At 28.3% G+C, this 16,825-nt stretch overlaps 2 protein-coding genes across 2 annotated transcripts in view; both read right to left on the bottom strand.

Annotated features, from left to right (window-relative positions):
• LOC126852852 (lipase 1-like) overlaps positions 1-11,476 on the bottom strand; it is a 28,125-nt gene extending 16,649 nt beyond the window's left edge. Inside the window, exon 1 of the mRNA XM_050598095.1 lies at positions 11,094-11,476. Within this exon, the coding sequence (XP_050454052.1) occupies positions 11,094-11,246 (153 nt within the window). The 5' untranslated portion in view covers positions 11,247-11,476. The remainder of the gene's footprint in view (positions 1-11,093) is intronic.
• LOC126852856 (lipase 3-like) lies at positions 1,001-8,298 on the bottom strand. The gene is made up of 6 exons (XM_050598102.1): positions 8,222-8,298; positions 5,434-5,548; positions 4,837-5,080; positions 1,925-2,083; positions 1,589-1,816; positions 1,001-1,454 (listed from the first exon to the last, which is right to left on the bottom strand). The coding sequence occupies exons 3-6, from the start codon at positions 5,068-5,070 to the stop codon at positions 1,281-1,283; spliced, it is 795 nt and encodes a 264-aa protein (XP_050454059.1). The 5' UTR covers positions 5,071-5,080; positions 5,434-5,548; positions 8,222-8,298; the 3' UTR covers positions 1,001-1,280.
• Positions 11,477-16,825: the final 5,349 nt, after the last annotated feature.

Here is a 16,825-nt window from a genome sequence, read left to right as displayed (position 1 = left end):
TTGTGTTTATGATTGTTTTTTATCAGAAAAAAAAAGAAAAAAGTATTATCGTATTATATTATAGTCACACAATCGTAAAATATTTTAAAAGAAACTACTTATATATAAGAAATTGCCGGGCAAATTTAATTGAAAAAGGCGCTTGTTGAATTAAATTTTTATCTCTGCTGTTCCACAAATTTGCTGTTAATTTTTAATCTCATGCAAAAATTAAGTGAACTATGATGCATATGTTATGTATAATTATATATGTATATTCAAAGTTTTTTTTTTTGAATAATTCTGCCTTGGTCACTTCTCTTGCCTATTGTATCATTGCTATCTCTGCTTTTTTCTGCTCGCTTATCTTGACTGATGTTCAAGTGAATATATTATTTAGGATTTCGATCTATGATTTATAGTGCAAGAAAAAATTGGACTTCTTCTCACATAAGCTTGACCTTTTTACCCTTGCTTTATCTCCTGTCTGGCAATGTTTGATTAATCAAACTTCTAGCAGATGATATCTTTGTACGCGTATCATTTTTATTAATGCCTAATGCATAATGTTTTATTTTTGCGCAAATTTTTGTCGAAAATTGTGTGCATGAAATGAATTTTTTTATTACTATTATTTATGTATTTTTTTGATTTTCATTATGCGTGTGCTATAAATACTCGGAATTTTCTTTCTTTTATTACAGTTACAAAATGTAAAACAATTCTTATTAACCATGTAAATATTTGATACAGATATAAGTGGAAAACAATAACTAACGTTTTTCCAGATGATCGAGATATATCAAAAAACATATGAAAAAAAACATGTATTTCATACAAAATTAGATTATATATATTTATTTATGATTGAATTTTCGAACACTTTTTTTAGGAGCAAAATTGAAATGTTTCTTATTAATTACTGTTATCGTAAATATACACAGATGGATCGATAAATATATATATATATATATATATATTTGATAAGAAGCAAAAAATTGGATTTAAGAGTTAAATATATTCATTTAACATTTTTTTGTCTTTATATTACATTTTATATGTATTTGTCATATTGTATATTTTCTTACAATTCATAGCAATGATCTATCATTCGAAACAACAATTGCTTAAAAAGTGCATCATGTTAATTTGCTTTTGCACCAATCGTAAATAATATAATAAAATATTATAATAAACTTCATGTTTCGTTAAATCAACAATTGTTACTGCATCACTAAGTTGTTGTAACTAATTGTTACAACATTACTAAGGATTTAGTGTGCAATATTCATCATTTATTTTTATCGTCGATAATCATTATTTAAATGTTTTCCCTTCATAAGCTCGAGTACTCTCTCGTATACTAGTTTGGGCGCATCCTTGGCCCACATAAAATCCACGTGATTAAATTTGGGCCACGGTACTTCGTACATATCCACTACGTTGGGCAGTAAATGATACAACCTCTTCACATCCTTGAAGAAATATTTTCATGAATTCTTTTAAATTATCTTCTTGAATCTTGACGAAGCTTGACTTGTATAAAATTATCACAAATATAAATTTCTGCTATGTATCTTGTTTGAAAATGCATTTTTTAGTTACTTACCACCACATCAATTACCCAGTCGCCAAGACCATAGATCAATGCGATAGGTATCGTGATATTAGTCAAATTGTAGTCCGGAGGTTCCGGCGAGTTGTACATCAACTGATTTTTCTCGCGACCGTAATCATATTGGCGAAACTTATCCGATTGGTATATCTGAATGTAATGTAGAAACGTCTTAACCGAAACGCCGGCTGGGTCGTGACTCAGGATGACAGGCAATAGAGACTAAATAGAGAGCAAGGATATGTAAAATCCAGTCTGAAGCGTGTATGCACGATCGTGAAATAACAGAATGATCGAAATTGTGTATTTTAATTGCGAATTATTACTCACATAGTCAAACTGCTCGATGTCGTAACCGCAGATTAGAAATATCATGTTAGCGCAAATCTTCTCCGAGAAGAGATTCTGATCGCAAACATATTTCGAGATAAATCTCAAAAGATCGCTCTGCGGAAGGAATTCATCGTGGAAAAAAAGTCTCCAGATTATCTGCAATTAAAAATTTTTTTATTTTTTCTGAGAATAATTAAATAAAATTTTAAGCAAACTTTTAATGGCTTGAGATAATTTAAAAAAGTTTTGAGAAAGTTGTTTCGATCTTAATTTTAACTCGTCGAAGAATATCAAGTTATAAAATAAAAATTAAAGTTTTAATATACGCGATATGAACTAACAGAATGCAAAGCAAAAAAATATCTTAACTTTTTCATCTTTGGAATCAATTTTTTCGGAAGTTTTACACAACAAAAAATTTAAAAAGATAACTACTGTATTTCTCATTGATTTCACTTATAAGAGAGAAACTTCTTGTTTTTGAATTTTGTCTCAAGATATATTTTTCATTGTATACAATCACGGTTTTATGTGTGTGTGAAAAATAACGCGCATTACTTTTAACGTTGTTACAGTCTTTTTCGGTAACTTTAAGGTATTGGTATTAAAAATTGTCTACTTTGATAAATTCTTTTAATAAATATATAATAAAAATTCAGCATCCTTCCAATTGGTATCTACATCTTGATGAAGTCTACGAGACAAGTGGAGGAGCTTATGCAATTAATATATTATGTTATATTAATATATTAATATATTTTTATATTATGTCAATTAATATATTATGTCATTTAAAAATTACTCAAAGTTAAGGTGCAAAAAGTAATTGTAAAAATATATTTACAAATTTATTAAAAAAAAAACAATTTAAAAAACCTTATTTTTATTTACTTACAGAAATTGGAGATTAAATTTTTTTTGCAATATTTTTGTAAAAAATTGTCTTCTAATTAAGACGTTAAGATTCAAAATTATTGAAAGTGTCATACATTTTATATCGATAGCAACATCAATATTGATTATATTGCTTTTATTATGTTTCAATATGTAAAAAATATAAAAAGGGATATGTTTAAAGAATGTAAGTATCACATATTTTTATTGCCTGTATGTTTTTTATGTATAATTTGTATAATAAATTATATAATAATATATAAATTATATAATTTTATATATAACTTGTGTAATTTAAAAAAAAATAAACAATAGCTTGTATAATTGGAAAATAAAAAATTGGAAAAACTCATTACGTTTTTAAACGTTCTGAGAGATACATTAATAACGAGTAATGATAACGATAATGAATTTATAAAATAATAATAAAATAAAAATTTTTCCAGCTTTGGGTAGAATATATGTATTGTTCGCACAATATTTTTTAACGAAAGAGAAGATCATTTATTACAATTTTGTAAGTCAACATATATTTTTAAAACTAAGCTTTTTTGAATTAAACTTTTAATTAAACTTTGAACTAAATTTTTAAAAATAAGCTTCTTCGAATTAAACTTTTAATTAAACTTTGAATTAAAATTTTAAAACTGAGCTTCTTTGAATTGAACTTTTATTAAAGTAAGCTTTATCCGAAAACAAAAAGAAATTTAATTTATATATCATCTCTTTGGCTATCTGTAGTTTCAATCACTAATTCGACAATTATTAATATTTTATTATTTACTTTTTATTATTATTAATATTTATTTTTTATTATATTAATATTTTATTAAACAATTATTTATTTAAAAAAAACTGTTGTTTAAAAATAGAATTTGAAAAATGGTATATCTATATATATTCTTTTTGACAAAATTTTAAAAAAGATATTGTTCTAATAATTATTTCATAATAATAATATGTTTAAGATCACACCAAAACATCTAAAAATTTATTTTAATTTAAGGAAGCTTTGCGACATGGGCTTAATTATTATATTTTGAATTACTTAATATTTAGCTTCAAAATTGAAAAACAGTCACAGTGTGACAAATATTATTATCGTTCAGAGTTTTTTAATCGCTACAACAAACCCCATGTCGCAAACAAGTTTAATAACAAACGCGCAAAATACTTTGACGGTTGACTGCGTAAGAGAAGGCAACCGCCACGTGCGAGTCTGTGACGTATACGATGATGTAAGGACTACCGGCCTATTGCTAGCGTTAATTTTAAGCTCGCGCCGAAATGTCACGTGGCAGCCAATAAAATTCGGCGCCTTTTCGCTGAATTCGAATCGATCCCGGTAATTCGAAATATTTGGCAACGAACTAAAGAGATAAAATAGAGTCCCTATAGAATCCGACTACTCGATAAATTTTGGAAAAATATGGCGGCGATATGCATACAAAGTGTAGTGTAGTTGAATGTAGTATACAATTGTGTTTGTAAAATAAAATCTTTTTTTACTATAAATTAAAAAAATAAAAAGTTTATTAAAATAATTAATAATTATTAATTATTATTATTATTTATTATTTGTTTTTTAATATTTAATTTTAATTTAAAAGTTTCTTTTTAATGATAATATTGTTATATTGTTATTAAGGTATATTATATTATTATAAAGTATTATTATATTATTATTTAGTATTATTATATTTTTGTTACGTTCAAATTAATTTTTCTTTTATTTTTTTTAATTTTTTAATTTAAAAACGTATAAAAAAGTACAAAATGTTTATATTGTGTAATGTTTGTTTCATATTTAAATAAATATAAATTGTTTGTAATTTTCTTATTTTCTAACTGTATTAATTATTTACTAATAATTAAAGACGCTTTGTGAAATACTCGCGTGACTTATTTGCGTATTGTTTCCTCGTGCAAAATCCGTGCGTCTCGTTGTGCTCGAAGTCTCGCATCGCTCTCGAACATAATATATTTTTTAATAATATTTGCGTATATTACTTTACCTGAAACTCCCTCCAATAAGTGAACAAATTTAGTATCGGACTTTTAGAATGTTTTGTAAATGCCGCTGGCCCAAAGCTGATCATTATTTTCACCATTCGAGCGATTTCCGGACGCTCCGATGCCATTACATAAAAAGTTGTTGTGCCCATCGAATGACCAATATATGTATGCAATGGTTGTGATTTCATATTTGTGATAAATTTAATCATTGCAGGTAAATCATAGATGCCCATTTCGTGAAAACTAAAAAATAAAAAATTTCATTAATATATCATAAAATATCTAACATAAATATGCACATTGTTACATATAAAAAAATAATATCATTGTTAGTAGTTAGTTATAGTTAGTTCTCAGTATAAATAACACAAAAATTTTGCGCAAAAAATTATTTGTATCAAGAATAAAAAAATAGCAAATGCGTTGACATAATAAAAAAGATGAAATATCTCGAAAACATTGATTTAAAAGAAAACATTGATTTAAAAGAAAAAATGCATATTTTTTGACATTAAATACTTGCGTTTTACACCTAATTAAATTATATATTGCAACAATTACGTTATTTTCAATGAATTTTTATTATATGCGAATACCTAAAATCCCAAAATGTCAAATCCGACGGAGATAAAGAAATATGTGCCCTTGAATAGATATTACCACGAAAATTTCCCAACCAAACATCGTAGCCTTGATCCGCCAATAAATAAGCTAGAATAAAAAAAAAACATGATTTGCAGTACTTATTGCGATTTTTTCTATCAATTAATATATAATTTGTATCTTAATAATAATCTAAAGATAATAGAGTCATTTGTATCTTCTTACATGATATATCATTACATAAATTTCACAATAATTTTCAAGTATTAATAATTTTTAATAATAGATTAAGACAAAAAATTAATTTATATTATTTATGCACTCATCCAAAAAATTAAATAAACATTTTAAAACTTATACTTTGTTCAATATATGTACTTAATATTATACATTTATTCTTATATCATAAATTAAAAAATTTTTTAATATGTAAAATATATTAGAAGTTATAGAATGTAAACATAAAGAGGAGAGGCTTAAATCATAAATATTGAGAAAATTGAAAGGAGGGGGAGGGAGAAAAGGCCGATGGGAGCCCTGATGCGGTTTTTATTGTAAATTAATATATTTAACATTAATATTATAGATAATAATTAAGATGCCAAACTTTCCATTTCGGGTCTTTTTCAATGGCGCGATTAATAATAACGACATATAATCAATTGTCTATTACACGAACATGAAAGATTGGAGTGACTCATGTGACACACGGTGACTTAATGTTAACTAAAGCACTTATAAAGTATCAAAATGATAGTACATTGGCATTAAAATTTAAAACCGAAAATTCTATGCTCCCGATATTTTTGCCTATTTATTTACGATATGTAGATGATATCTTACTCATCGCTCTTCCTTCCTTTTTTCCTTTCATCCTTTCGGTTTTTAACTCCTTTCACAGTAGTATACAATTCACAATCGAGACGAACAACTACATTAATTTTTTAGATGTCAAAATTATTTTAAACGAAGACACATTTTTGTTAGACTGGTACAGGAAGCCGACATTCTCAGAAAGATTTCTAAATTTTCATTCACAACATCCATTATGTCACAAGAGAGACGTCATTATAAACTTAGTAGATAGAATTTTCCGCTTAACCCATCCACAATGTCACCAAAAAAATTTCTATTTAATTGTTAATATTCTCCTTAATGACTACCCCATAGAATTTATTTTAGTACCATTAACAACAAACTAAAATCATTCATTAATAATAATAATAGCATCAACACCCCGCCTAGCTCAAGTTCCTATGTTGGTTCCCCTCCTTTTCCTCTTTCTTTTTTTTTTACCATTTCTTACGTCAATGATTTCACAGAAAAATTCCTGCCAACATGCAAACAAATCAATAGCATACACATGCATCAACCACATGAAAATAATTAAAACTTATAAAGAACTTCTCCCGATATCTAACATAAAAAATCTAATATACAAACTCCACCAAAATTGTGATGCTTCCTACGTAGGCCAAACGAGTCGACAATTAAAAACGAGGGTTAAAGAACACCGCCATAAACCTCAACGTAAACCGCGACCCATCTTGCTATTCGGTTGTCACAGAACATCGACTTCTAGGAGATGATTTTAATTGAGACAAGGTCCAAATACTAAACGAAGAACCTTCCTACATCAAAAGACTCATCTCTGCTATACGTAAAACAACAAAAAAACAGCATAAATCTACAAGCCAACACGAATCTCCATAACCCAATCCTACCTCCCCATCATTAAAAAATGTTCTCAATAATGTAGTTCCCCCTTTCCCCTCCTCCTCCTTTTTCTCTCACTTCCCTCTTCCTCTCTGCCTCCTCCCTTTTTTATGTTTTTTGCCTTGTCTGTTTTATCTATTTCCATATTATTTTGGCCTACATATACTAATCATTGTGGACCTTGTTTTTTCGTCCTCCTTGTTTTGTTTTATAGAATTTATCCTTCTTGTTTTTGGTGGTAAACCCTGTTCTACTACACGTTTATTATTAAACATTTATTGCCTCGAGTCCGCTTCTCTGTTACCAACCACACAGTTTTAAGAAAATTTAATTGCTTAAAATGTCGACTATTTTTTTTACATATAGACCGATTTAATTACTCTGTAAGTATTTTAATCTTTTCACTCTCATCCCTCTCTTTTTTCAATTTTCAATTATAGTTTTGATACAATAAATTATTTTCTGTTCCTTCCCCTTGTTCTCCTCAGCTCCACACGAATACTTTGGACGCACGCTCTTTCCGACGAACAATTAGCTTTTCAGCATAGAATCTTGGACTCGCGGTCAAATTTTGTCTAACAATAAGATTTTAACATCCGAGCTCAAAATTAATCCATATGTGAGATTCATGTCAATATGCTATCATTTTGATACTTTATAAGTGCTTTAGTTAACATTAAGTCACCGTGCGTCACTCCGATCTTTGATGTTCATGTAACAGACAATTGATTTTATGTCGTTATTATTAATCGCGCCATTGAAAAGGATCTGAAGTAAGCCAAAACATTTGGCATCTTAATTATTGTAGTATTAGTGTTAAATATATTAATTTACGCAACAAAAACCGCCTTCCATCGGCCTTTCTTCCCTCCCTTTCAATTTTCTCAATATTAGAGGTTATAATAGACAAGTGTTTATACGACCAAACTGGCAATTTATTGTTTGATTGTTCTATCACAACGTTTCGACCATATGGTTTTGGTCCTTATCAAGTGAAACTAAAATAATAATACTATAAATAATGATAGTCAAGTTACGATGAAATAAATAGAATTATGTACCTACGTTATAATTAAAAAGTAGAAAGAGAAAAATCGAAATGTCAAGCTGACATTGTGTCAAGCACTATGTTTGGAATACTGAGAACGACTAAACGACCTTTATTAATTTATCGTATATGTTGTTTAAATTCTCTGTATCTTTTTGGGAGTTAATAGTGTTGTCAAATTTTTTAATAAAAAACATTTCAACTATTTCTCTCTTTCTTACATGTTTTTTGTTATGCAGAATATCAGGCGCTGACCAATCGAAGTCATGATCAAATTCTAATTTATGTTTACTAATTACGGATAGATTGCTTGCGTGCATTTTTATGTTATTAAAATATTCCTTGACCCGGGTGTTTAAGTATCTATTTGTCTGGCCGATATATGAAGCGCTACAATATATTTAATTATAACGTAGGTACATAATTTTATTTATTTCATTGTAACTTGACTATCATTATTTATAGTATTGTTATTTTAGTTTCACTTGATAAGGACCAAAACCATATGGTCGAAATGTTGTGATAGAACAATCAAACAATAAATTGCCAGTTTGGTCGTATAAACACTTGTCTATTAATTTATCTACTGGCGACATTTTAAAATTAAACATAAGAATTAGAAGTTATGTTACGATTAAAGTTTATTAAAAAATTTTTTTGACATGTTTGCCGTTTAAATTCAAAAGACTCTCTTAAACGTTTTTTCAATAAATAACTAATCAATAATGTCACGAGACATCACATAAGGACTGATTATGAAATTGTACCGAGTGCTTTGCCTTTGCCAAGAATAACCCAATCGGCAGAGCTGCATAATAGAGCGTGTTGCAGAAGCACAGGTAAAGAATCATTGCCACCTGGGATACGATGTAATGTCAAGAGATAACCGTCTTCAGTCATTACTACATGAACCTCTGCGGGATACCCCGCTCTTTTTATCATCTGCACCTGAAAAAAAAAGTATAAATAAAAAAGAAAAATCTAAACTTGAAATAAATTTGGAGGAAGTAGAGAGAAAAAAGAGAGAAAGGAAGAAAAGAGAGAGAGAGAGAGAGAGAGAGAGAGAGATGAACTGTATTTGTTTTTAAATAAATAGAACAATTTTATAATATGAATTATAAAGACATAATATAAAGTCATAATAATAAAAAGATTAATAAAATAAAAGAAAAATAAAAAATTAAATAAACATTAGTTCTAATGAAATATGATTGTAAAATAATTTGCAGAAATTATTATATAAGCTAACGATTAAAGCAATTTCGAAAACTTATTTTAGGAAATTAAACTCTTTTTATATTCATCTTTTGAATCACTGAGTTTGAAATCAATGAATATTTTTTAATGACTGTTTTACATAATTATAATATAAATTATATTTATTTTCAGGACTTCCGCTTCCGAGAATTGAGTAGACAGAAAGTGAAAACATGTGCTCGAGGAAAAAGGTGATTTAGTTAGTGTGGAGATGGAGAAAGAAGAGTGGGATGAAGGAGCAGAAAGGGCAACGAAGAAAGTTATAAGGGAGATTGGAGGGAACTAAGTGGAAGACAGGAGAAAGATGTTAGAAGAAGAAAAAGAAGACAGGAGATTGAGATTAGGAAGGCAGAAGTGAGAAAGGGAGAGAGTGGACAGTGATAGAAGATGGAGAGATGGATCGGTAAGGCAAAGAAGGAAAAACGCGCAACGAAGAAGGATAAGAATGAATGGGGGGAAGAGACGGGAGATGGCGCTAAAAGAAACAACAGATTGAGAAGCGAGCACATGGGAATCCTGATAAATGAGGCGGAAGCGGGAGTCTGAGGGGAGAGACATAGAGAAGTAGAGACAAAGTAGTAAGGGCGACAGAAAAGATGAAGATAGCGACATGAGAAGCGGAATGGAAGGCGAAGGAGTAGCAGAGCAGAAAAGTAGTAGAGGAAGAAGAAAAAAGAGGAAGAATGCAGCGGAGGAAAGAGAACAACGGAAAAAAGGAATGAAGAGATGAAAGAGAAGAGGAAGGAAAGTGCAGAAGTGGCAGGAAAGAAGAGAGAAGGGAACACAGAGGAAATTAAAATTGTAGAAAAGGGAGAGAGAGATAGGAAGGAATATAAAGATGGAGAGCACAGTATGATGGAAAGAGAAGATGGAGAGAAGAGAAAGGAAGGAAAGAGAGGAAAGTCGGAAATAGAAGAAACAGAATGAGAAGAGAATGGAGAAGGAAAGGATAAGAGACGGAAAGTACAGATGGAAGACAAAGAGAAGATGGAATGAGAAGAGTAATGGAGAAGGAAGGAAGTGGATATGGAAAGGAGAGATGGAAAGAGAAGGCAATGGATGGACGGAAAAAGAATAGAAATGAGACAAATATAGGAAAGTCTGGTAGGAGAAGAGAGGAAAATAGAAGACACGTAAAAGGAAAAATACGAGAGAGGAGAGAGGATTGAGAAGAGAACGAGGAAATGAAGAAGGAAGGAAGAGAATAGACGATGTAAGACCGTATGGGTCAGGTCGGGATAAAAGAGAGTAAGGAGTAAGTATTAAAAAATTATGTATTGACAAGTGTAATATTGAATACCCTTTAGAGGACAATAAAGATGCTATTGAACTAAAAATTGAATATTTATTTTTAATCATTTAAAAAAAAAACTACTATTTAAATATCATTACTTACACTAGTATTAACAATTAAATGTTAAATCGGCCCTTAACAAAAAAAATATAAATATTATTTTTTTATACATTATTAAAAACTATGTATAATCTTGCTTAATAAAGATTTCGATTTTGAATAAAAGAATGGTGAATCGTGACATAAGACATTTTTGATTATTTCCTGACAGCATGCAAGAAGTTAAACAAAATAATTAAAAAATTTTAATGCTTCCATAGGTGAAAACGTATACTTACCGTGTTGAGATCGACATCAGGATTAAGTTCAGTATTGTTCAATTCATTTTGGCTAGTCCTCATAAACATACTTGACTCAGGAGTTATATTCGCCGACGCCGTATCAAGACGATTGTAAAACGACAGCAAATACACGATCCCGATTAATCTCATCACATCGATGAATGATTCGATAAATAATAAAAAAAGCGAACAATTCGAGAGTTTTCCGGATTATTGGGATTATATATATTTTCGAAAATAAAAGCGAAATCATACGAAAGCGAGATGAATGCGACTGTGACTGCACCAAACTGTCTTTTGCTTCATTCTATTATATCAGAATGAATCGTCATTGTGTATTTATGATTATTTTTTTATCCGCTAATGAGGAGAAAAAGTATTAGCACGTTATTATAGTCACATAATCATAAAGTATTTAAAAGAAAAAAAATATATATATATGTATACTTTTATATATTTATATGTATATATACATATACTCTTATATATTATATATATAGGACTTTTCGATTCAGTTTGGCCCAATCTACCTTCATACGTCGGGTGTGTCAAATTTTTTTGGACACCCTGTGTATATAATTGTTAAAGAAGAATAAAGACAAATAGAAATATTAATTATTTAATTAAGAATATCGAATTTGTCATCAAGTATTTATTTGTAGCTTTTAAATTGATATTAATTATATTTTTTTACAGAAATTGCCTTACAAAAAATTAACAATTTAGCCATCTTTGTAACATTCCATGTATCTTTTCTTATCATTAAGTCTTGTCCTTACGATAATTCTATAATCCATAAAAGCTAATTCGAATTGACTGAGAAATAAATAACCGGCCAAGTTTTAGTTTATTAATAATAATTCTTCTTTCATAATTTTTATCTAATTTGATGGCTTTTAGAGATATACCTGTCAATGCATATTTAAAGCATTCAGTTCTCAGATAAGCAGTTCTTCTATTGTAATATCATTACACAATTATTAAACTTAATTCTATAACTTTAGTAATATAAATTCAAAAACTTTGTTCTATTTGATATTAAAAAAAAGAAAAAAAACGCAGCGATTAAGAAACAACGATAATATATCATTTGTTCACAAAATAATTTTGCATTATTATTCCATACAATTGCATTCAATATAATGTTATATAAATAATTAATATGTTACGCTTATTTAATGCAACACTTCCACGAGAAAATACTCGTTCGCCTTCTCCTTGAATAATTTTGCATTCTGTTCGCATCTCTCGCATGCGGTACAGCCGCATTATTCGCTTCCTCTTTATCACTCATCATCACTGATCCTCAACTATTAATGCACGTGCATGCCATCGAACTTTGTTACCACTTGTAACGAGCACTCATAATGTATTTATTAGAGGAGATTTTCATATTTTATCTTAAACGTGATAGATCATGTGACTGCCTCGATATATCCGCGTTTAAATAAAATCCGCGTTTAATAATATTAATAAAATACGTTAATAAAATACATTTTTAATAAGTTAGATATACACTACTAAAAAAAAAAAAAATAGGGAACACTTTTCATACCCTAAAAATTGGGGCTACTTTCAAACGGCTTAAACTCGACAAAAAATCATCGTAGATAAAAAATTAAAGAAGCATTTTGAAGCTTAAAGCTTCATTCGAGGAGTGAGGTTACTTGTTTTACGTGAAGATTAACAATGTCGATTAGCCCCCTTCCTTCTTCGGACCATGATCGAATTAGTCTCTCTTCAACTGATTTCGGGTGGTGATTCGCCGTGAATTTGGTTCTGATTAGACCACTTGAAGGTTCTCCAAATTAGTTGTCGTCCACTATATTACTCCGAAAGAGTACGTTAGTACTGTATAAGATAGCCGTTAATAGCCTCGACAAAGTATCTCGATGTCAGCTTGCTCTTACAGATCTGGTTTAGCCGAGTTGTGAATTTGTTGATCAACCCGTTCTTGATCTGCGATGAGTTTTGCTTGCAATATTTCGAGGTACTTGTAAGCCTCGTTCTCTCTCATGGCTCTGAATTTCGACTTTGTTGAGGGCAAAATCACCGCAGACAATTTTTCCTTTCTTATTATTGTTGTTGTTGTTTTTGTTGTTAAAAACAACAAAAATATTTGATTTTGTTAACAGAATTTTGCATTTTTCAATAAATTAAATATAAAAATCTTATTTTTTCTCTCTATGAAAATTAAAAAATGTATATTTATATTATTTATTAGAGAAAAGAAATGAAATATATTTATAGTATTATATAAAATTATAAATTGACAAATAGGATTTATTGATAAGTAACATCATAATTTGAAATCAAGTATGTTAGAGTAGCTTATATTTTTTATATTGTCATCAAGTAATTTTTTAATTGATTATATTAGTTATACTTTCCTTCATAGAAATTTCCTTCGCCGAAAAATTAATATTTTAACATCTTGCACTATACCATATATATTTTCATTACAATAATATAATTCTGTAATATTCATATAATTCCGTAATCCATAAAACCGTTATCACACTACACATCCGGATTTCGGATTGCGAATTATCTACTACCCAATTAGAGCGAAATACCCAAGTAGCTACTTCGCTCTGATTGGATGATTGACAATTCGCAGTATATAATCCAAATCTGCATCCGCAATGCGTAGTGTGATAATGGCTTAAGGATGAGTTCAAATTTACTGAAGAAATATATTAGCGGCGATTCTACGATAGTAATTCTTTTTTCACAATTTTTATCTAATTTTTATCTAATTATATAATTTGATGTTTTTAAAGATATATCTGTCGATGCATATTTGAAGCATTACATTTCGTCCTCAGACAAGCGATTCTTTTATTGACATATTACACAACTATTAAATTTAATTCCATACCTCTGGTATATAATTTAAAAATATTTTGTTCTATTTGATGTGAAAGAAAAAATATAAGAGCAGCGATTAATATTAAAAAACAACATGCCATTTGTCCAGAGAATAATTTTGCATTATCATTCCGCAAAATTGTATTCATTAATATTATGTAAATATTTAATATGTTGGTCGACACACGCTTCCACGTAGGTGGCCTTGAAATAGTTGGTTGATTTTTAAGTGTTTCTCGCATGTGATACCACAATCGTCGTTTTTTTATCGCATATTATCACTGATTCTTATCTTCTAATGAAAATATCGTACATGACGCAGAACTTTTTTACCATTTGTTACAAGTGCAATATTACATAAATCATGATAAAATCTAAGATTTATGTAATATTACATTTACATATTCCTATTAATTTGAATATCTCTTTTAAATGTATTAATATACTCACACACACGTAACAATATATATAATATACATTAATAAATAATAAATAAAAGTATAAATAATAAATTTACATCATATATCTCGTCATATATCTCGCAAGCAAAGAACAAAAATAAACGCAATGAATTTTCTACTGAGAAATACAAATCGATAAAACATTTATTAAATATTTATTAGACGTCCATATAATAGACATATAATAGACGATTTTTCGATCTATATTTCTCATTGTTTACTACTACATTAATTATTACTGCAAATTATAATGTTTACATAATAATAATTTTTAAGAATTGTTTTAACTTTTTAGTTCTTTTCTTAAATATTTCTTATCTTATACATCTTATTTCAATAAAACTAATGTAATATTTCTATACATCAATTATTTTAAAATCAAGATGAAAAATAATTTAATTTTCATCATAAACATAGAAAGTCCTACGTTATGACATTCATTTATATATATATATGTGTGTGTGTGTGTGTGTGTGTGTGTGCGTGTGTGCGCGCGCGCGCGTGTGTGTGTGTGTGTGTGTGTGTGTATGAAATCTGTCCTCTATATATCAGAAACGATTCATAATTATAAAAAACTGTGAAACATGTTCGATCATTACGAGGAGCTCTTTTAAAGCGATTGGAAGAGTTGTCTCTTCAAGGGGGATTAGTCAAATATATGCAAAGAATCATATCGCGGAATACTTAGTATGACACTGATCGCTGAATAATCACACAATATACATAGTTTATTAAAAGAGTACAATACAAAAAGTATGATTTACGTTCGTTTCGTGGACTACTTATTACAACAAATATCTTCATTGTTGATATATGTAAGTAAACGTACAAAATAATATATATATATATATATATATATATATATATATATATATATATATATATATATATTAATAAGAACGGTAGATAGTTTTTTAAAAAGAAAGCTCTTTATTAATAAGCTGTAATTGTAGAGGATAAAAAACAAATAAAATCTATAACACCTTGACCGTGGAATAATTTTGAAATGATCTCAAAAAAATTTTAAATGAACTTCAAAATTTTTTGACACCTTCTAATAACTTATCATGTATACGTATGCGGAATATTAAATTATATGAGTATTTTAAATTTAGATTATTTATCAAATTTTGATGTGCTGATCAAATTTTGACGTGATTGATGTATTGGAACTTATCGTTATGTATTCATCATCGAATCTGCGATTCGATTATTTCACTACGCATTCTCAATTCGAATCATATTTAGATCATCGAAAAGTCAAATAATAATAAATCAGTTAAATGAAAAACGATAATCAAATACTGTGACAATTAATTTGTTAGCGCCTTAAAATACTTAACACTTTTTATCTAATATAAATTTTTGGCTGAATACTTTCTGTTTTTTTGCATTTTAAATTAATTTTGATGATTATTTCATTATATAAAGTTTAATATTTATTTAAATAATATAATTTTTTATTTTGTAATTAATTTGAGCCAAAAATTTTATTTGTTAATTAATTTAAAACTAATTTAATATTATTATTTAACATCAAATTTTCGAGAAAATAATCATTTTTAAATTTGAGAATGTTTAATTATAGTTTATTAAATAATAATGATAGGAAATAAATGAATAATAGGAAATAGGCGAGTGGTTTGTAATATTCTATTATACGAGGAAAATAATTAAAAGAGTAATGTTTATAATATTTTTTATAGAAAAAAAAATAAAATTTTTATATAATTATATGTATGTATATATATATATATATATATATATATATATATATATATATATTATACAGGGTATTCGAAAAGAATGGAATCTTCTATGATCTCCAGAAGTACGCACTTTTACGGAGAATGACCCGAACAAAAGTTGTAGAGATCATGAAGGACTATCTTTTCGTGACCTTAAATTTGCCCTTGAATTTGACCTTGAGGGTCAATTGAAGGTCAACTTTGATTTTTTCAAAGGAAACCCCCCTTCTTGACTCTGGATTTTTTTTAAACTTCAATACCAATATATTCAGAATGTTTTAAAACTTCGAAAAATCACATTTTTACAAAATGTCCGTATGTGTATATGTACACAAAAAGGACATGGTTGCTCTAACTTCCGCAAATTTTGAGATATTGGGCTAAATTTTTTTATTTTGATAGAGTATCATTAAAGATTGGTTGGTATTGAATTTGGCTACAGGATCAGTGAAGAGATTTATTGTTTATAAAATTTTGAATTTTTCAAAAAAAGAATGTTGCTCTAATTTCCGCAAATTTTGAGATATTGAAAATATTTTTGCATGAATAAAGTATCATTAAAGAACGGTTGGCATTGAATTTGATGAGAATTGGTGAAACAATTCATTTTTTATGAAATTTTGAATTTTTCTTAAAAAAGATGTGATTG

Source organism: Cataglyphis hispanica, chromosome 11 (assembly GCF_021464435.1).
Source record: "Cataglyphis hispanica isolate Lineage 1 chromosome 11, ULB_Chis1_1.0, whole genome shotgun sequence".
In the NCBI taxonomy this organism is placed as follows: Eukaryota; Metazoa; Arthropoda; class Insecta; order Hymenoptera; family Formicidae; genus Cataglyphis; species Cataglyphis hispanica.
The sequence above is the reverse complement of the archived record's forward strand: the minus strand, read 5'-3'. Positions and strand labels throughout refer to the sequence as shown.

Bases quoted from the DNA above. Each gene is read 5' to 3' on its own strand.
- LOC126852856 (XM_050598102.1), bottom strand. From the start codon at position 5,070: ATGGGCATCTATGATTTACCTGCAATGATTAAATTTATCACAAATATG. The intron at 2,084-4,836 runs GTAAAGTAATAT...TTTTAATTGCAG, and splicing joins CTTATTGGAGGGAGTTTCAG to ATAATCTGGAGACTTTTTTT. The intron at 1,455-1,588 runs GTAAGTAACTAA...TATTTCTTCAAG, and splicing joins ACTGGGTAATTGATGTGGTG to GATGTGAAGAGGTTGTATCA.